The sequence below is a fragment of the Symphalangus syndactylus genome, chromosome 11 (assembly GCF_028878055.3).
Source record: "Symphalangus syndactylus isolate Jambi chromosome 11, NHGRI_mSymSyn1-v2.1_pri, whole genome shotgun sequence".
Lineage (NCBI taxonomy): Eukaryota > Metazoa > Chordata > Mammalia > Primates > Hylobatidae > Symphalangus > Symphalangus syndactylus.
The window spans coordinates 103,506,093-103,527,094 of record NC_072433.2 but is presented as its reverse complement, the minus strand read 5'-3'; the positions used below and the strand labels follow the sequence as shown (position 1 = coordinate 103,527,094).

Here is a 21,002-nt window from a genome sequence, read left to right as displayed (position 1 = left end):
CATTCAACAGAAATTGAACAAACATGTGCTATATGTAAACCTTATGCTGAGTGTTACAGAAGATACTAATTTGAATTTCACATAAACCTGGCATTCAGATAGCTTACAGTTTAGTGAGGGATACCCAAAGGTGATCTAAATGCTGGGGCAGAGTGAAGTCTAACAGTAAGGGAAGTCAAGGAAAGAGGGGGAGGGAGAGTACTAAGGGAGTCTAAGGGGTGGCACAACTAATTCCAAGTGGGGGACACAGGAAAGACCTTGCAAAGCCTTGAAGGAAAAGTTAGATTTCACAGGAAGAAGGGCATTCCAAGCTGAATAAAGTCCATGACCAAGACACCACGCTGTGAAATTACAGAGTGTAATAATAAAGAGGCAAGGAGTGTGTGGTGACTAAAGTGTATGGAGGACTAGAATGGGAAATGAGATTGAAATCATAGCCTAGAGTATAGCCAAGGAGTTTTGGCTTTAGCAACAGGCAGTGGAGGATAGGAAGGTAGACGTTCGGAAGAAAAGTACCACAGGAGGGCAGAAGTGGGGAAAGACAAAGATAGCAAGATTGACAGGTGATACATATATAATAAATTGTTCATTTAATCATATTAGGTTATTAATTACATGTACACAATAAGTTTGGGAAATGGAATTTTGCATCAATTTTGGATCTAAAGCGTCTGTTACTACACATCGCTGGCATTTTCCTGGTAGATGCTTCTTGCCTACCTAGCTCTATCCTAGGTAAAACCCCAGGCAAGCTGAACTCCAAAGTTGGGCTGCTTCCTCTCTTTAGTTAAAACAGTGGGGTTCAGCTGAGCACGGCTTAATAATATAATCCAGGATGCCACTGTTTATTTTTACTATATTAATATTTCTTGGTCACCTATGAGAAAAGGAATCTATATGTAGTCTCCATCTTTTCTTTGAGGGACTGAGGAAAATGATATTGTGAGCAAGTCAGGTGCTGGGCTCTCAAATGGATGATGTGGGTTTCCATGTTTGAACGTGTGCAGGGGGAGAGGGTCCAGAGCCGAGAAGCCCAAGTGGGAGGCTGTAATTGTTCTTTCAGTAGTGTGGGCATAGATGGAGATTTGATATAATTAATTTTGTATCCTTTTGACGACTTGCTGAATTTATCTAAGGTCTTGATGAGATTATTGTGTAAAGGGTAGAAGGAAAAAAAAAAGTTAAATGTCAGCCATGTAGAAAGCTGTTTCATCTCTCTGCCTGCCTGAATTTGCACGCCAGTGTTTGAATTTTCTTTTCTAGGGATACCACTAACCTTTTATTTTTTAACCTAACACTCATTTTCTCAAAAAATGAAGGACTTAAATTATGATTATGGAGGCTTGAACTTTTGCTTTTAAAACGCCAACGTAAACCTTAGGGTATTAAAAAAATCAATTCACCTTCTAGAGGTGCTTCTTACCTTTAATCTCTAGCCACTTTTTCAAGCTGCATCTACTTGACATGACACTTTACCCCCACCCTTTTCCCTCGGTCTCTTTTTCCATTCTCTCCCATCTTTTCTACAAAAACACATACAATGACAAAGTTTTCTGACAGCTTAATGGAACTTTCAAGGACTACGGGGACTAGGTTAAGTGTGATCTTACTAACAGAACATCTGGAGTAGTTAAAAATTTGCTCTTTAATTGGTTCAGCGGCACTGTGTTCATCTAGATTTTGTTTTGTCCTAACAATAAAATCGTGAAGAATCAATTTGTAGTTTGCATTATGTGGAAAAGTGGGAAAATAATATTGGCTTTGTCTCGGACCTTTCTTTCTGATAGCCTAGTTTCACCAAGTTTTTTTTAAAAGGCTTGTTAGAAGTTTTACTTTGCAAACTTCACTGCTCCGTAGACAAACTAGTCCACAGAGGGCAAAGCAGTGGAAATCAGGTAATTTCCTGCGAATAGCTCCTCTTTTCTTGACATTGTACATGAGAATGGCCTCAAACTATGTAGGGCTTGCTCAAACTAACTACATCACGCATGCCATTATTCTGGAAAGACAGAGGATGAAAAAGTTGTGTTCATTTGTTGGTTCCAGAGAGATACAGGTTAGGCAAGTAATAGATAAACTCTTGCAAAGTGTATGGGCTGCTCTAGGGACTGAAAGGAGCCACGTGAACCTCATCATATGTAAATCTCTTAGCACTTTAAATTGTGGAAACGCCCTGAAGTAAACTACTGAAATGTAGTGGATATATTAAAATATACAGGATGCGCAGTAGATGGGATCTTAATTGGTGTCAGAAAGCCAATTACAGGCAATGTGAAGGTTTGTCACCCTTAATTAATATTTCTTAAGCTCTTGTAAGTCTACAGCCTGACAACTATCTTTGTAAAGAGATTCATTTTTAATGGGGTAATAAAATTTTTTCCACTCCAATTATTTTTAAATTTCATATTTTTTAAAAGGATGCATTCCTTTTCAAACAGATGTCTGCAATTACTTTTTTTTACTGAAATCAGAGGCAGTCATTATGAACAGTATAGAAATAATGGAAGTTCGGTATAGTCAACCACTGACAGTGCTTTATTAGAAAGGAAAATGGTGTAGAGAAATTTATAGGGCAGCGAAATGCATTATGCCTAACCTTTTGGACATATTAAAGCATGTCATTTCCAGTCCTACAGTCTCTTGTTATTCATAAATAATAGATAGCACTGGACACAATCATCTGACATTTCTTAAGGTAATAAATATACCCTAAGTGCTGATGGGTCTTGCACTCCATGATTTAAAAGCACACAGCAGAAATTTAATGTAACTTAAAATGTCTTATGTAATTCTACGGATTTGCAGATTTAGTTCAACTCAGCAGATCAGTAAGCATGGAGCTCTGTTGAGTGAACTGTTGTGCTAGGCATCTTCTATTATTATTATATTTTTTTTTTTTTGAGACGGAGTCTCGCTCTGTCGCCCAGGCTGGAGTGCAGTGGCGCAATCTCGGCTCACTGCAAGCTCCGCCTCCTGGGTTCACGCCATTCTCCTGCCTCAGCCTCTCCGAGTAGCTGGGACTACAGGCGCCCGCCACCACGCCCGGCTAATTTTTTTGTATTTTTAGTAGAGACGGGGTTTCACCGTGGTCTCGATCTCCTGACCTCGTGATCCGCCCGCCTCGGCCTCCCAAAGTGCTGGGATTACAAGCGTGAGCCACCGCGCCCGGCCGGCATCTTTTATTATTATAAAGCAGGACCTTACTTTGGAAAATGACACATGAACTCAAGTCCCTCTTTTCACCCCCGGAATATAAAGGAGAAGAACCTTCATGAGTTTCTTTTCTCTTGTCTAGTCATGCAGAAATGAAGGTAAAGATTTTGGCATCCCCTAAACCATTCTCAAACGTTGCTTAATAGCTGTAAGTGGAGTTGAGGGAGTGGGTTTTGAGATGATATTAGATGCAGGCCTTTAAAGGAGGCCACTCTATCCAATGGTGGGCTCCATCAAGCATTCTGCTGCTTCTGCACTTGAGAACCAGTTATGCCTGGGCTGACCCAATCTAGGACATACGTGAGCTCTGTGGTACCAACCACTATCTGATGGCCACAGTTACAGAGATGAGGATTTTTAGAAATTCTCCTCCAAGTCTTCATACCAGAGCAAATAGAGACCACAAGCATTTTTCAGCAGTTTTGGTGCAAGCAAATTGGGTTGATTCTTTTGCAGGAGTAGCAGCACAGTATTTTGAGCTATATGCCATGCTTTTGACAGATACCAAGGGAAAGTGTTAGGAATTTGATTGTCTTTCCAATAAAACAAGGTTGATTTCTATTCTTTGTCAGAGCATGATAACCACAGTAAAGAAATTATCCAATGAGACCTATTAAAGACGTAGAACATACTTTGAACACCAAGGAATACTTAGTGCATTTATTATTTATTTTACAGATCATTTTGAAAGTCTGCCTATACACTGCCTAATGGTGTCTGAGGTTGGACTTTAAAGCTAAACACTTAGATGTGTTTTCTGGAATATTATTTATGGTATTTCAGGACAGCATGTCTCAAGCTTTAGGGAACTTAAGAATCATCTGGAGTCCTGGTTTCTGGGCCTAACCTAGAGATTCTGATGCTGAAACTTTGGGCAGGACTTGAGGATTTCTGTCTCTAACTGGTTCCAGGTGATGTTAATGCTGAGTGGCACTGATTCAGGACATTTTCCACAGTGCTGATGGGCTGTCTTATTTAAGTTCACTAGTCAAGGTTTTGTTGTAGTTTTAAATCCTTATGTTTCCACTCTTGGCTAACACAGTTGAACCCTACCAAAGTGTTGCCTTAAAATAGTCTAATCTTGGACCCTGTACAAGACAGGCAACTTCTAGTCAAACATTCTAGAAACACTGTCCATACATTATTAATTGAGCATTAACACGTTTTCTGCACAATGCCAACTGCTTTGTGTTCATTTATTCAACCTATTTAATCCTTCCAACAATGCTCATCTTATAGCCAACACTACTGGGGCCTGGAGACTGAGTGACATGCCCAAAGTCACACAGTTAGCTATTTGTAGAGCCAACATGCAAACCCAGGTCTTTATGAGCTCAAACTTTATGTTCTTAACCAGTAACACCCAGTCTCATCTTTAACCCAGATCTCAAGAACTACATTTCTAGAAAATTCAAGTTGGAAGATTTAGCAGTATTGAAACAGACCTGTTTCTTCATATCTGTTTTATCTTTGCTTTATAGAGAAAAATCAAAGCAAGTAATCAAATAATCCAAGCAAAGACTCGCCCAAATTTCACAATTTTTTAAGGAGGTCCCCTTCTCCATTTTGTGGCTTTGATGCCTTGTGAGAGAGTAAAGGAAGAAGATGGGACCAGGAAGTTGGAAAATAGAAATGCTTTGTCTGGTTTTAGAAATCACTTAGATGTTGTATTTCTAGTCTTATTTAAGAAAGCTGATGAAAGAAAACTTCAAAAAGCAAGAAAATACGCCTTGCAGACACTGCTAAAACTTTGCCAATGTAAAAGAATCATTACCTTTACAGGGACAGTAACAGTTCTAACACATGAAACCACAAACCAACATTCCAGGGCATGGCTTTTAAAAATTATCTTATCATGACTCTCAGTCTAGACATCAGTCCGTGCTCTGGCTGTAGCACTCCCACTGGCAATGCCATTTCTAAAGCAGTAGAGCAGTGGAGTGAACTGAGCGTTCCCAGCACACGGGGAAAAATGAAGCTGTTTCTTCTCTGAAAAAATGAAATCGAATGAATTCCAGGCTCATTCTCCCTTCTATTCCTGTGATGACATCCCAACCAAAAATGCATCACTTTTAAAGGTGATGGAAGTGGAAGTGGGTTCATCTACAGTCAACCACTCCAAGCATTATTTCAATATGTGAGTTTTAAAATAGCTTCTGAATTGAGGATATTAGACAGCCAGGCCAGGAAGCTACCTCCACTTTGGCATGGTCAGTAATTAACTTTATATATCTTGAAGACCATGGCCCCTCCTGGCACCTAATCTGTAGCATGCCAGGAAAAACACATACACACACACACACACACACACACACACACACACTTAAATTAAAGGAAAAGGAAACTTTAAGTTATAAAATCCAAGCCCATTTCCATGGCTGCTGGCATGTCAGTTTATTCCTAAGCCATCTGGTTCACATTATGCCGTAAGACAAGAAGAAGGCTGCTTCCTGCCCAGATAACCACAGAGAGTTCCCATTTCACTTTCAGTGTGGTCATCTCGATTGGCTGGGGTGTGGCTTTGAGAATAAATTGTCTCCAGTTAGAGTTTTTCCCTTGTTTGTTTTCTTCTCTTCTTAATAGGGATTACAGCGGGCCCTGTGTGGTTAGTGGGGCGATGCTTGGCTAGTGATTAGTTCATTCATTTATACTGTCTTGCAGGACCGTGAGCCTGGAATTTTGTTGCAGTAAGATTTGCAAACAAGAAAAATTGGGCTGTTAGATTCCATTCACTTAAGTTGTTATGAGGATTTCAAGGAAATTGTAGGCTTGTCTTACTATAAAGCAGAATCCAGAATCTATTTTTAGGGGATCCTACTCTGGGGCTTTTCTTGGTGTTATGCCATCTTTCTTAGCTCTCAGACCCAACACAAACCCTCTCTGGCTCAGTGATGGACGAAATGTCCATCTCCTTTTTGCCTTTGCATATTTCTCTAAAGGACACAGAGAGGCTTTGTTGTCTTTGTGGTCACCGGGTCCACTTTGCACAGTTGCCTATTAATCACTTCACTATGGAGACAGACACATCCATCATATCACAGCAGCTCAGAAATGGGCAGTCCAGTGAAAGGGGGTGAGAGGGGAAAGTGCACACTTAACCATTTCCAGTTAGGTTACTGGCTGCCTGGGTCTTACACACTTAGGGTGGTAATTGGGGTGGGGGTGAGTAGAGCTCTTCCTTTGTATTTAACTTAATAGGTGTGATTGATTTTACGTATTTTTGCTTGTCTGTTTTGCTTCACATTTTGATAGGACAGATAACATCTCCCAGCTATTTGTGTAAGGTGCAAGGAATAAGTATACTTTAAGATTGAGAGTTTTAATTTTAAATATAGTAATAATAAATGCAGGTAGACTAGCTGTGCTTTTGATGCAATGATACTGACTCTTTGAAGCCAAGAGTTTTGCGATAATGGATTCAATGTGGAACAGGGCAAGCTGAAAGTTAGCTTTCTCAGGCAAGAGAAATTGCAGATAAATTAACCAAGAACTTTCCTTCTATGAGTGGCAGATCGTCAAAACCTCTTTTTTAATCATTCAGGGCTGTCCACAGCCTTCCAAATGGTGTTTCTAGCTCTTGCTCTTGTATTTTCTCTACAAGTGCTCATTCCTGTATGCATTCCTTTACTATTTATTTAAAAGATATTTACTGAGCACCTTTCTGCCTGAAGATTCAGTGGTGAGTTTTAGCAGTCTAGGTGAGAAAAACAAGCATCATACTAGTGATGATGGTAGAATAAAGGGAATGCAGAGTCTGGGGACACTTGTAGAAGGAAGAACTTACCTGGGCTAAGGAGTCAGAGAAGGCTTCCTCATTTAAGCTGAGCCCTAAAGACAGGGTCTGATGTGTAGGAAAATAAGTAGGGATATTCCAGGCAGAGGGAACAGCCTGTATGACAGCCATGAAGCAAGCTTGAGTATGGAAGGGTGGCTCATGCCTACAGCCTAACAGACTAGAAGGGAATTAGACCATTTACTATTACTACGGCCTTCCCTTTCCTTCCCTCCAAGCCTCAGTTCTTGTTGCTCTCTCCACTCCAGCTAACATCCTGTGCATCTTTAAGGCTTAGCTCAAATGCCATCTCCAATGTAAAGCTTTTGCCCACTGTTGAAGCAGAAGTGATGTATCATGACATAGCCACACTTTGGACGGAGTTGTGTGCAAGCACTTGCCTTCTTCCCTGCTGATTTATGCCTCATTCATCATTGTCCTTCCCCGACACCTAGTGCAGTGCTTGGTAAATGTTTACTGAAGGCAGCCACAAAGATGCTTGGAGCCAAAACCTTGTTATACTAGGAGAGTGATAATAAAGACACAACCCAACCCTAAGTTAGGGGAAAACATCATTTCTAAAGCAAATTGTCTCAGAGCCTGGTGCTAGGTTCCCTTTGCACAGAATAGTATCCATGAGCAGGACTACTAGAAAACATTTTTTAAAATAAGGAATGTAGTGTTTGATATTTCAAAATTTATTAACATGGTCATCATAGGAAAAGTCAGAATTGTATTGGGCTTCCTCTTAGTTTTCAGTTTACAATTGTTCTTATTTTGAATTACATGTTGCAGGGTCTGGGGGCAGGGTCCTTCATAATCTTTTCATTGCTTTGGACTCGAAAGAACTTCAAATTGCCTCTGTGAGGTCTCCCTCCAGCATCTGAAAACTCTCACCTCAGAAAAAAAAAAGCAAAAACGGTAGAGATTCTATTCTTTCTTAGTTCTGCCAATTTAAGACATGATTTCAGAGAAATCTCTAAGCCAGGGTGTGCCTTGCTTCCTGCAATAGGAAGGTGGAAAGAATAACCATTTAGCACCTTATGACTGGTGAGAAATAGCTGGTGGTTAATGAATCAATGCAAAAGATTTTTCAAATACTGTTTTCATTACTAATGCCCCATTTTCAACTGGTGAGAGCAGAAGAGGATGCAGGGGTTGGCAGAGGAAGGAATTTCAAGACCCTAGGGTAGGGAAGCCACCTCTGATTGTTCTCTCTGCAGTGGGAGGATACCTGGGGAGGGGAGTATACCACCCTCCAAGGGCCCTTCACTTGCCCAGGGCTTCCAGGCAGCATCTGAAGCAAGGGATACTCAGCTCCAGTCTGTTGCCCTTTGCCCTTTGCCCTTTGCAGAGATGCATTATTTTTCTAATTATTCAGTTCCACTGGGGTACTCTGTTGTTGCAAATAACCCATTTATCGTCATCGACTCTTTTGGATTTTTCCCAGAACTAATTTCATTTTTGAAATAGTTTCCCTTCTTATTGTTTTGAGCAAATACTGAGCACCATTATAGATTTATTTTTATTTGTCTGATAGATGCTACGATTAAAATTTTTTATATGATTGGAGATAGAATTTATTTCCATGACTTCAAAAGCAAGGGTGATAGTCACACTAAAGATGACCTCCCAAGTTTAGAAGTTCATTTAAAAATAGCTCTACAATGTATTGAAAACGCTTTTATTCAGACATCATTTATTGAGTTGCCCAACTAAGAGCTCTGTGGATGGCAAGGGTTATAAATGCAGAAAAAATGTGGTACTTGCCCAGGATTTGTACTCCACTGAGAATCCAACTATAATTGCCAACATTTTCCACTTATTTCAAAATTCAGTAACTACAGGAATCCTGAAACAGTATGTGTTCCCTTATACTGCTTCGAAATCTCATATCACCTTTTTGACTACATTTAGAAGGCACGAAGTTTGGACCTAGAAGCACATGTCTACTCCTCTCCTGTGGGAGACCAATAGCAAATGGAATCCAGTGGAGCAGCTGCGACTATCACTTGGAAGCCCTCTGTGAGCCACTAACCCACCACTTCTCCTTTGTGGCTTCTTTTGAGCTTTAGATCTGTCCAGCAAACTACAGCATTTAAGCTCTTTCCTATTTTTTATTTCCTTTGATTCTTGTAACAACCCAGTAAGGCAGTAAGATTAGGTGTGTTCACCTCATGCTACAGATAAAAAAACTGAGGCCCAGAGATGTTAAGTCACTTGCCAAAAGGTCACCCAGCCAGTAAGTGGGAGCCTGCAATTCCAAGCCCACTGAGATTTTCTCTAGCTGCTTTTGTCACCACCACTGACAAGTCTGCTGTTTCCAAGCCTTCACAATGGCTATGCCACAAAGTTGACTTGATCATTTCTGTGAATGCTTCTTTGGCCTTTTTCATGATATAAGCAGAAAGCTTTAAGTTTTAAAGGCATTTCCAAAAATAACGTTTACCTTATCTTCTTCAACTGCACTTTCAACTTACTCTCTGATCTGTTTCCATCTTTGGATGTTTCTGAATTTACACAAGCAGATGAGGAAAGCCCTCTGCCTCCCCATGGATAGATGAAGAGATGCAAAAATGTTTTTAAGGCCACTCTTTATATAACAAAATGAGACGAGGAGAAAAAATCTGTCTGAGATACCATTTTCCTGAAAGGTCAGATCCTAGTTAACTTGTTAACAACCAAAAACCTGAACTCAAATATCATCCACTAAAAAAGACTTCTTCCCAGTGAAAGAATAAGTAGCTTTCATGAGTCCAAAATAGCCAAGGACCTTCAGACATGAAAGAAGAATGATATTTGGGAGCTAAAAGTAAGGCTAAGAAGCAGTGGATACATGTGAAAAATTTGCAATTTTCAGTGAAACCAATGAATTGCTCTAGCTTTACTCTTTCCACGTTCCTTTTAAACTGAGAGGGCAATTTAAATTGTAGAATGCCAAAGTCAATTGTAAATAGCTTCCTATTATAATACACATTTATTAGGAATATCTAGTCCCCCTAAATTTGGCAGCCTGGAAGGGTTTCATGAAATACTCATTGCCATGAAAAAAATACCTAACACACCTCCACCCCATTACTGGGGTCTAGCCTGTGTTAAACTCCCACTGAAATCACCAAGTCAATGAGAGAAATTAAAACCCATTTTATCCACAGGTGTACATTTTTGTGCAATTATATGTAGGGGGTTAAAAATGGTGTTCGGTAGAACCCCATACATAATCAAAACTGAAGAAAAATCAGTAGCTATTTTAGCATAATAAGGAAATGGAAATTTAAGGACGAAAATTTTCATTAGCACATTTCCTTGGGGAATAGGTATTAAAATATATTTGAATGCAGGCCACCCCACTGTTTGGGGAGCTTCACACATAAAAGGTGTGAGTTATAGCCAAATTTCCGGCTGTTTTTTGCTTCAGTTTCTACCCCTTAAAAGCTGATGGAGATAAATCTGGAAATATTTGAAAAGCATCACATTTGGAAATGATGTGATATCTTACCGTCTTGCACACTCTTTCCTTATGGTGAATTGCCTTGACTGCCTTTTATTACCGAGGGTATTTGTTGGATCACAGAATCTTTATCTCTTAAGAGATATTTGCTGCTTCTACTTAAGTCACAATCGTTTGTCACAGGACAATCATTTCCACAGCAACCAACTGTGATGTCACAGTTGAAGGGAGGAGGACCCTTAGGAAGGAAAGAAAAAGAGAATGTACTTTTCAGGCTAAGGTTTCTGGGTTTTAAAACCATCACTTCAGAAATCAAAATATTTTAGCAGAAAAACCCCCATGACAAAGCTTCAAGGTCTCAGCTGTGACAAAGACAACATTTCAGTAGAAGTTTAAGGTTGCGTGTTGTGGGTTTGGGAAGGGGTAGAGATTTTTATTTCCTTTCATTCTAATTCTGTGCCACTGATACCTGCCATTAAAATACATTAAACATATTCCAGAAAGAGTTGATTTAGTAGATGAAAAATGTGTCTCCCGAGACCAGAGAAGGTACATTTTCTGTCTTGCTATCATTTCCATAATAGGAACAATGTTTACATTTCCTCAGCCCATGCAGTGCCTCTAATGTATTCGTGTTCTTTCACTCTCCAGAGGCAGGAATTGAGGTATTTGAGATTTTATTTTTTAGAGACTGCATCAAGCACTTAAGATCTGACAATTGTGATGTGTATTCTCACTTGGCATTAAAAAATAAAAGCTTCTGTGTTTGCCTTTGATTAGAGTCGCTCAGCTGGGTGGCTGATTAAGCAGGAATAGCGAAAGCACCTTTCTCCAGAAACACTGAATCCTGGTTAATGTAGTGTAAGAATATGGATGGGTGTAGTCACATAATTTTTATTAAATTGAAGAGATTAGCTCTGCTGAAAAACCTCACTGTGACAGCAAACTCTAGGTGCAATAATGGGACCTAACACTTCTCAAACCCACTACAGGGCCCCAAATGGTCTTATTTCTAAATCTCCTTTCAGTTCCAGTGAGAAAGCTTCATTCAAATATTCAGCATATTTACCTGAAATTGAGTTTGCGCTGTTTTTTTTTGTTTTTGAGAGGTGATGCAAAATCAGCACAAACATTCGTAGTCTGTGAACTTTAGCTATATTCTCTCAGTGTAAATAAAAATGACACACTCTCTTTCCTCTAGTTGCTTGAAAGGCAAACGCTTTTCCCCCAACAGAGGCTCCGGTGGCCATGAGGAGGTCATCGGAAAAGATCCCAACTGGAAGCCTAGAGTGTGTGATTTGTTTATTTAACATGCATTAAATTGTTGCCTCTTCCTCCAGACTCAGGATAGCTTGGTTATCCCAATTCTAGGAGGGGAAGATTAAAAAGCCATAAAGAGGGAAAGAAAGATAACTTTTGAAAGCCAAAACTTCCCATATTCCCCTGAGTGAAGCAGAGTAGAAAGTGCAGGTACTGGAGAGAGTGAACAGCACTTTTCTTTCTTTCTTTTTTTGAAATGGAGTCTCACTCTGTCACCCAGGCTGGAGTGCAGTGGCCCGGATCTCCCCTCACTGCAACCTCCACCTCCCAGGTTCAAACAATTCTCTATTTCAGCCTCCGGAGTACCTAGGATTACAAGCACCTGCCACCACGCCCGACTACTGCTTTTTTTTTTTTTTTTTTTTTTTTTTTGTATTTTTAGTAGAGACAGGGGTTTCACCATCTTGGCCACGCTGGTCTTGAACTCCTGAGCTCGGTGATCCACCCGCCTCAGCCTCCCAAAGTGCTGGGATTACAGGCCTGAGCCACCGCGCCCGGCCTGAACAGCACTCTTTTAGACAACAAAGAAGGCTACAAATGGAGTCCATTTACATACTGCACACGAGGGGATTGGGGAGGATTAGTTGATGTTTGGCAAGCTGAGCTTGGAAGACAAGTTGTGCAGAGGTGCTATTGTCACTTATTACTGTTATTAATTAACAAGGTGAATGCCAAGCAAAAACAAGCCTCGGGGTGTGCTTTCATTTCTTAACACCATATGCGATGTCTATTGCAGGAGTGATTCGGGAAAGTTACCTCAAAGGCCACGACCAGCTGGTTCCCGTCACCCTCTTGGCCATTGCAGTCATCCTGGCTTTCGTCATGGGGGCCGTCTTCTCGGGCATCACCGTCTACTGCGTCTGTGACCACCGGCGCAAAGACGTGGCCGTGGCGCAGCGCAAGGAGAAGGAGCTCACCCACTCGCGCCGGGGCTCCATGAGCAGCGTCACCAAGCTCAGCGGCCTCTTTGGGGACACTCAATCCAAAGACCCAAAGCCGGAGGCCATCCTCACGCCACTCATGCACAACGGCAAGCTCGCCACTCCCGGCAACACGGCCAAGATGCTCATTAAAGCAGACCAGCACCACCTGGACCTGACCGCCCTTCCCACCCCAGAGTCCACCCCAACGCTGCAGCAGAAGCGGAAGCCCAGCCGCGGCAGCCGCGAGTGGGAGAGGAACCAGAACCTCATCAATGCCTGCACAAAGGACATGCCCCCCATGGGCTCCCCTGTGATTCCCACAGACCTGCCCCTGCGGGCCTCCCCCAGCCACATCCCCAGCGTGGTGGTCCTGCCCATCACGCAGCAGGGCTACCAACATGAGTACGTGGACCAGCCCAAAATGAGCGAGGTGGCCCAGATGGCGCTGGAGGACCAGGCCGCCACACTGGAGTATAAGACCATCAAGGAACATCTCAGCAGCAAGAGTCCCAACCATGGGGTGAACCTGGTGGAGAACCTGGACAGCCTGCCCCCCAAAGTTCCACAGCGGGAGGCCTCCCTGGGCCCCCCGGGAGCCTCCCTGTCTCAGACCGGTCTAAGCAAGCGGCTGGAAATGCACCACTCCTCTTCCTACGGGGTTGACTATAAGAGGAACTACCCCACGAACTCGCTCACGAGAAGCCACCAGACCACCACTCTCAAAAGAAACAATACTAACTCCTCCAATTCCTCTCACCTCTCCAGAAACCAGAGCTTTGGCAGGGGAGACAACCCGCCTCCCGCCCCGCAGAGGGTGGACTCCATCCAGGTGCACAGCTCCCAGCCATCTGGCCAGGCCGTGACTGTCTCTAGGCAGCCCAGCCTCAACGCATACAACTCACTGACAAGGTCGGGGCTGAAGCGTACACCATCGCTAAAGCCGGACGTACCCCCCAAACCTTCCTTTGCTCCCCTTTCCACATCCATGAAGCCCAATGATGCGTGTACATAATCCCAGGGGGAGGGGGTCAGGTGTCGAACCAGCAGGCAAGGCGAGGTGCCCGCTCAGCTCAGCAAGGTTCTCAACTGCCTCGAGTACCCACCAGACCAAGAAGGCCTGCGGCAGAGCCGAGGACGAGCCGAGGACGCTTGGGTCCTCCTCTCTGGGACACAGGGGTACTCACGAAAATTGGGCCACGTGGTTTGGTGAAGGTTTGCAACGGCGGGGACTCACCTTCATTCTCTTCCTTCACTTTCCCCCACACCCTACAACAGGTCGGACCCACGAAAGACTTCAGTTATCATCACAAACATGAGCCAAAAGCACATACCTACCCCATCCCCCCCCCCCCCCACACACACATGCACACAACACATACACACACACGCACAGAGGTGAACAGAAACTGAAATATTTTGTCCATAACTTCACAGGACGTGGCCACACTGGGTTTGCGTTCCAACCTGCAAAACACAAATACATTTTTTAACATCAAGAAAATTTAAAAAGACAAAAAAAAAAGAATTCATTGATAATTCTAACTCAGACTTTAACAATGGCAGAAGTTTACTATGCGCAAATACTGTGAAATGCCCGCCAGTGTTACAGCTTTCTGTTACAGCAGATAAATGCCATGTTGGGCAACTATGTCATAGATTTCTGCTCCTCCTCTCTTTTAATGAAATAACGTGACCGTTAACGCAAGTAACTCTTTATTTATTGTTCACCCTTTTTTTCCTTAAGGAAAGGACTCTTCCAAATATCATCCTATGAACAGCTCTTCAGAAAGCCCATTGAAAGTTAAACTATTTAACGTGAAATCCATTAACTGGAATAATTGAGTTTCTTTATTTTTACAATAAATTCACTGAGTAAATAAGTTGGAGCTGGAATTCTGAGCTTTGTGTTTGGACTGTCTGGTCTGTGTAGCTAAAGGAAAAAGTTAAGAGGGGAATATTTATTTAAATCTATCAGTTCATTTGCTGGTCAGGTCTCTGGCCTATAAACATGCAAAAAAACTAATTCATGTTAAAGTCCTTCCAGATCCTAATTTCTAAAGCAATCAGGAGAGAAGCTTTTAGAACGGCACATCATATCCCATTGGTGCCAACATGGTTTTGTCCATGGTTCTTTCTGTGAAGGCACCAGCTTGCAATACGCCATCTCATTTCACCTTGCATGTGAGACAGCAAACAAAATCCACAAATGGTGTGAACTAATATGCTGGCTGCTACCTTGCATAAATTAATGATTTGATCACACGGGTTCTTTGTGGGGTTACATCTGTGAATAGCCTGTTTTCCACATGTAAATTTGTGCCTTACACCTTAAGTTGTGTACACTTGTAAACTGTCTTTATGATCAACTGTTCCTCCTTTTGAAATAAGTGCAGATATTTATTTAACCCTCCCTTCCCCACCCTCCGCCCCCCTTCCAGCCCTCTGGAAGATTGGAGTCAAGCAGATGGAAGAATGCAGTGGTGATAGTTGTCATGCGACAGCCTGAGAACGCTGGGCAGCACCACACCCTCCAATTCACACTGCCTTCTAGTTGTGCCGACTCGAACTACCCTTTGGCTGTGCTGCGAAGCATGGACCCCAGTGTTGTGGGTGTGGCAAATCCCCTTTCATCCTCAAGAGCTCCCTGCTTCCCTTAGATTATTTCAATACGGTGATATCCTTATTTGCTAGCAGAAAAGGGACTAACGTCCCATTCCTCTTTTCTGCTGTGTCCACTGGTTAGAGAGCAGGCGGTCCGCAGTTGGGCAGACACCTGGGAGGAGTCTTCAAGCCATGTGCACAGCACACACGTGCAGTGCACACAAAGAAATGACATGGAAATAGATGCAGGCGGGCTGGTCCCTGCTGTGATTAACGAGTAACTCCAAGTACAAGGCCGACCACAATGGATGCTGCAAAAACGTTGACTGGGGCAAAGGATTTTTTATTTTATTTTTTATTTTGTTATTATGTTTTTAGGGGACGGGAGGTGGTGTGTGTTTTTCTCCTCTTGGTTTTCATTTGCTCAAGCACACAAAAGGGACTTTAGTTTACTCTATCACGAACAAAGGAACTGTCCACATACTATAAACCATGAGCAGTGTTGTTGTTGTTTTTTAAAACAGTATATTTGGTGGCCTCTTTGTTTTTATTTCCAGTTGGATCTTCTGGGTTTAGTTTTGTCTTTAAAAAGAATTCAAAAAAAGACTGACAATGACAGTTTTGAGTTGGATAGTGAAAAACTGGAGCCTCCATAATCAGTGAGGTTGCCTTCAGACCTGAGTACTTAGCTGAGGGTGGGTGAGAGCCCTTTGTTCCAAAAGTCCATTACGGTTTTGCTGTTGTTTAGGGGTAGGTGGTGGTTGTTGTTTTTACTTTTTTTTTTTTTGGCTTTTGTAATGGAATCCATGTTCACATCCTGTGAACTCTGTCTCCTGAAACCCTGAAGTATTTCCTAGAACTTGAAATATTGTTTTCTTCCTTGAATTTTCTCTAGAAATGCAGAAATTAGGAAGGCGATGGGTCTGTATCCCCCTGCCCCCTTCTTTCCCATGCTTGACTCCTGAGAGTACTGGCAGTGCAGCACCCATCATTGACGTGAGCGGCTGTCTTGTCCAGTGTTTGTAGGCATCACTGCCTCAGCTGTTAAGGAGACCTGTGTCAAAACTTCTATCCACTTTCCTAGACCCCCACAACCCATCACTTCTGGTGTTAACCCTAAAATACCCACATGTATTGAGCTGGTCTTCTGCATTTAAGTATTTCTCCCCATTTTTTTTTCCCCACTGTGTGTGGGGGGAGGGTCCATAAACCCGAGTGTGCCTTTGCTTTCCACCCTTGCTAGACACTGGTAGATGCAACAAACTCAGATTTATATTTGTTGTAAAGTTGTAAAAATATTGTGATGTCACCGATTTTCCTTCCATCTCCACATCCCCTAACATCTGATTCACGACTTAATGTATGTTGTAAAAAAAAAAAAAAAAAGAAAAGAAAAAAAGGGAAAAAAGAAAAAAAGCAAGGAAAAGGCTCTTTATTACTTAAAAGTAATAAAACCTGACTGTTCTACATTATCTTTTGTGTCCTGAATGCTTTTATTTATCTCTTAATTTTTCCTTTTTAAGCTGCTCTCCTCACCACCCTTTGGGGGTATGATTCTACTCTTTCCTCTGTTTCTATCTGGCTTCCAAAGCATACATAACTGTACAGTTTGATGTATTTGTTTGCAGTGTCCACACCCAGCCACCCCCACCCAAATTATTGACGTGTTTCTCTGCTCAAACCCAGCCTGGAGCAGGATTTTAGCAGAAGCCACAGGTAATTAAAAGGCAGAGCACGCATTGGCTCCTTCTATTCATTTTATGCATTTTCTTTTTATGGGCTTGTTCATCATCAAACATTTATGCTAGGCTTGATAGTTTAAGAGATCAAGGCTAGGATTTTAGTATGTAGGGTCCACTAAAATTAGATCCTTGCACAGATGTTACTTCAGTCTTTTTATATATTAATAAGGTGGAGGGGGCTGGATTTTACTCCTTGTTACCATTTATCTTTTGTAACCCAGCAGACACGGTTGGAGATATATTGGGACACAGCCCTTGATTTTTCTTTTGCAAAAGAGCATTATGAAATGCCTAGATCAGGTTTTCCTCTAGGGGTGTTTTTAAAACAATTATTTAAATAAGTCGTCAGCCACAGTAGTTTACTTTTGACCCTCTGAATTTTTTTTTTTTTTTTTTTTTTTGATGCTTTAAGTCAGTTGAGTGCGGGAAGCTGCAGGTTGAGGCCTCAGTTCATACCTATAGTGGCCCAGTAACCTTTAGATTGCCATCTCCAATTGTGTTTCTTGAATTGCATCCATAGCGCCTGGCTGTGTTAGGCACAAAGTTGACTAGAGTGTAGTTTCTACCTCCTCATTTGCAAAGAGACTGACATGGCCATTTGGAGGTAAGAACAAAGTACTGATGAAGCTCCCTAGAGGTTAGGGTCACAATATTTGTGCTGGTTCTTAAAGAACGAGTTCTCTGAACAACTAGCCCAGGCAGAGGGGACATCCTTTGCAAAGGCACCAAGTGTGCTCTTTGGGAAACAAAAGGTTCAGCAGGCCTTGTGCAGGGTCTCTGAGAGAGCTTGCCAGGGCAAGTCTGGGAAAGGGGGGTTGGAGACAGGCCAGGAGGGACCTGTTTCCCATATGCCAGGATTTTAGCTGAAGCAATGGATTGCTCCCTTGCTTAGGAGTAAATAAAACAACAGACAGCGTTTGTGCTTGTGAAAGCTACCTGGCCATAATTTGGGAAGTGAATTGGCCTAGAGAGGGACTGCAGGCCAGCTGGGCAGTGTGCCAGATGGCATGCCAAGTGGGTAAGAGCAACACAAGTGAAAACCACACATCCAATTTCAGATGCAAAAAGGAACAATCACAGAGCTGAGTCCTTTTCGCCAGAAAGAACTTCCACTGTATGTAATTGACAGGTTAGCCCTGCCCGGTTATACCCAAATGTCTTATCTAGAACTGACAGAATGGCCAACATCTAGCGTGACCCTTTCATTTTAAAAATGGGGGAAGCTTTGCGAGGCTGAGGTGGGCGGATCATAAGGTCAGGAGATGGAGACCATTCTGGCCAACATGGTGAAACCCCGCCTCCACTAAAATGCAAAAAATTAGCCAGGCGTGGTAACGTGTGCCTGTAGTCCCAGCTACTCAGGAGACTGAGGCAGGGGAGTCGCTTGAACCGTGCAGGCGGAGGTTGCAGTGAGCCAAGATCGTGCCACTGCACTCCAGCCTGGCGATAGAGCAAGACTCCATCTCAATAAAAAAAAAAAAACAAAAAAAAAACAAAACTGGGGGAAGCTGAGGTCCACTGAGTGAAAGGATTTGCTCATGCTCCAAAACTAGTGGTAGAGCAGCTATTCTGAAGACAAATTCATGGTCTCTTTCCCCAATTCATTCAGATCAGTAAAGCAATACCAGCTAGAAAGACTTGATCCTGGTCACCCATCTAGATAGCATCCCCATCTTTCTCAGTCATCCTTTCTCACAGGAAGCCCTTCATACACACCCACCCTTCACCAGCTGGGCTTCCTAGATCCCCTCATTTGGGCCGAGGCATGAGGTTGGAAAAAAGCTTGGATCACATGGGCTTGAAGCATACAGTCCCTGCAGTGCAAACTGATACTTGATCTGGTGGCTTTCGCTGCAGTCAGCTTTCTTCTGGGCTGCTGAAGAGGTCAAAGAGGCTGAACAGGTGTAGCTGGTATTTTAGCTGGGGCGCCCGGGATGTCCCTGCTTAGACACAAAAACTGCCTTAGACAACCCTGATTTTTTATTGTGTTTGCTTGCTAGCTTGATTGTTACAAGGTTGAAGGTTTCTGCAGTGTTTTTAGACTGTTTCTCCAAAGCAGTGGCTGTCCTGATGCAGCTACCAGGCTAGGTGTTTCATGGGATCAGAGATGACATCTTGGACCCGAACGTTTTCCTTAAGGGCCATGTCAGATAAACACAAACTGGTCTCATTGTTCAGCCTTGTAATTTGGCAGAAGCCAAATAAGACGCTCCTGGACCCCAGCGCCTAGGTTTTACTGCCTGAACAAAAGCTCTTTCAACAAAAAGTCATTCAGCAAGTAAAAGTGTCAGAAAAGCACCTCTAATTTCAGACACTGGCATTTTGCTTGAGGGGAAGTGGTGAGGGGAATTTAAAAGAATGCTTTAGTAACAAAATAACATGATTAAAAGCATAATCCTTTTCCTGGCTCAGCCCTGTGACAGCTGGGTGCTCCGACTCAGTAACCCTTAGAAACCCACATCTTTCCCTTATCTTAAAACCAGGTGATGACGTGTCTCTTGTACAGAAGTGGGAAGGAAGGGCTCACATTTATTGATTGGGACTGCCAGACAGATGGGGATCTTCAATATTCTATTTAGAGTATTGTGTATCCCTCACTCTAACCCCCCCGGGGATGTCTGGAGTTAGGGGACGGTTGACCTCTGCAGAGGGTTAGGGCTGAACTGATGTGCATTAAATGCGGCTGGCAGAGAAATGTGCAGATGTCCCTCTAGCAAATGGAAATGAAATTTGAGCAAATCAAGAGAGGCAGCTGAATGGTGGGGGGTTTCCCATTCCCCTCTGCGAACACATCCATGCACACATATGCATGCACAAATGTCATGGGGCTTTTTCCTCTTGGTGTCTAGTATCAAAAATATCACAGAGGTTGGAACCCATGTCTACTGACCAAGTGGTCCTTTTGGGAGGGCTTTCTACCCTTTCTCTGGTAAAACATGGGTTCCACCTAAGCACTTTCTGGTCAAAGGTGAGTGTTATAAACTATGGTTTAAGAAATGGGACCCAGGACGTTTGCAGAGGAGATGAGACACAGGTCCCTGCCAGCCCACTGGCACTGACTGAGGCAGCTAACAACTTTTTCATTCTTCCTAATCACCTTCAGATAAAAGACTCTCTTGAGAAGCATTAACGTCATTCCCAAAGCAAGTCATCCGTCCTGCTAACGGGCTGCAATAATGGTCCAAATAAGGGGAAGCTAATGAAGGGGGAAAGTTGGTAACCATGAAATCAGAAGCACTTTTCACTGATGGATTTCAAGAGGAAAAAAAAAAAAAAACAGATGAGGGTGACATTGGATAAAATATCAAATGCCAGGACACTAACAGGAAAGAAACTCATGCAGATTCCTAGGAGTTTCCCAGAATGAGAAAGATGATGAAAAACCATTTCATGAGCCAACCACTTTCTTCTTTCCTGTGCATCACGACAACTGTCCTTACCACACACATTATGGGGTGCTGAGAAAGTAGGCTGCTCTTAGCAAAACTTCGTATCAGTTCTCTGGCATGAATACTGAACATTTTGCACATCTAGTCCCATGTCAAAGCAGAAGTGTGAATTTCAGTAATATGGCTAAGGTTTATTTAATAAAAAATGAAAAGTGGAAGGGTACCCCCCACCCCCTAGAGGGGGGCAGGTCTTCCGATTGTCAACAACAATGACATTTTGCATTTGTAGCACTTTACAGCTTGCAGATATAATCTTGTCCATTATATTGCTTAATCTTAATAACAGCCTAGTGGGGTGGGCAGCATATATATGATTGTCCCCACTTCAAAGAAACGGGAGTTTAGAGAGAAGGGATCTATTGAGCACTGATCAACATAATAATGTAGTCATATTTCAAAAACCTGTGTGTTGACATCACCCTCCTCAGCTCTCTTGGGGACACCTTAGGTTACACAATTACTCCGCTTGACTGAAGGGGAAAAGTCTCCTACAGCATTTCCCAGGAGAGACCCTTACAACAATAAAGTCCC

General features: G+C 42.6%; 1 protein-coding gene and 1 pseudogene across 3 annotated transcripts in view; both read left to right on the top strand.

Annotated features, from left to right (window-relative positions):
* The window catches only part of SEMA6A (semaphorin 6A), a 132,827-nt gene extending 116,075 nt beyond the window's left edge, over nt 1-16,752 (top strand). For 2 of the 3 annotated variants that reach the window (XM_055298695.2, XM_055298696.2), the window contains one exon: nt 12,493-16,752. In XM_055298695.2, coding sequence (XP_055154670.1) covers nt 12,493-13,691 — 1,199 coding nt within the window. In that variant the 3' untranslated portion in view covers nt 13,692-16,752. The remainder of the gene's footprint in view (nt 1-12,492) is intronic. The other variant, XM_055298697.2, reaches the window with a different exon arrangement.
* LOC129493042 (uncharacterized) lies at nt 15,172-16,752 on the top strand (annotated as a pseudogene).
* Nucleotides 16,753-21,002: the final 4,250 nt, after the last annotated feature.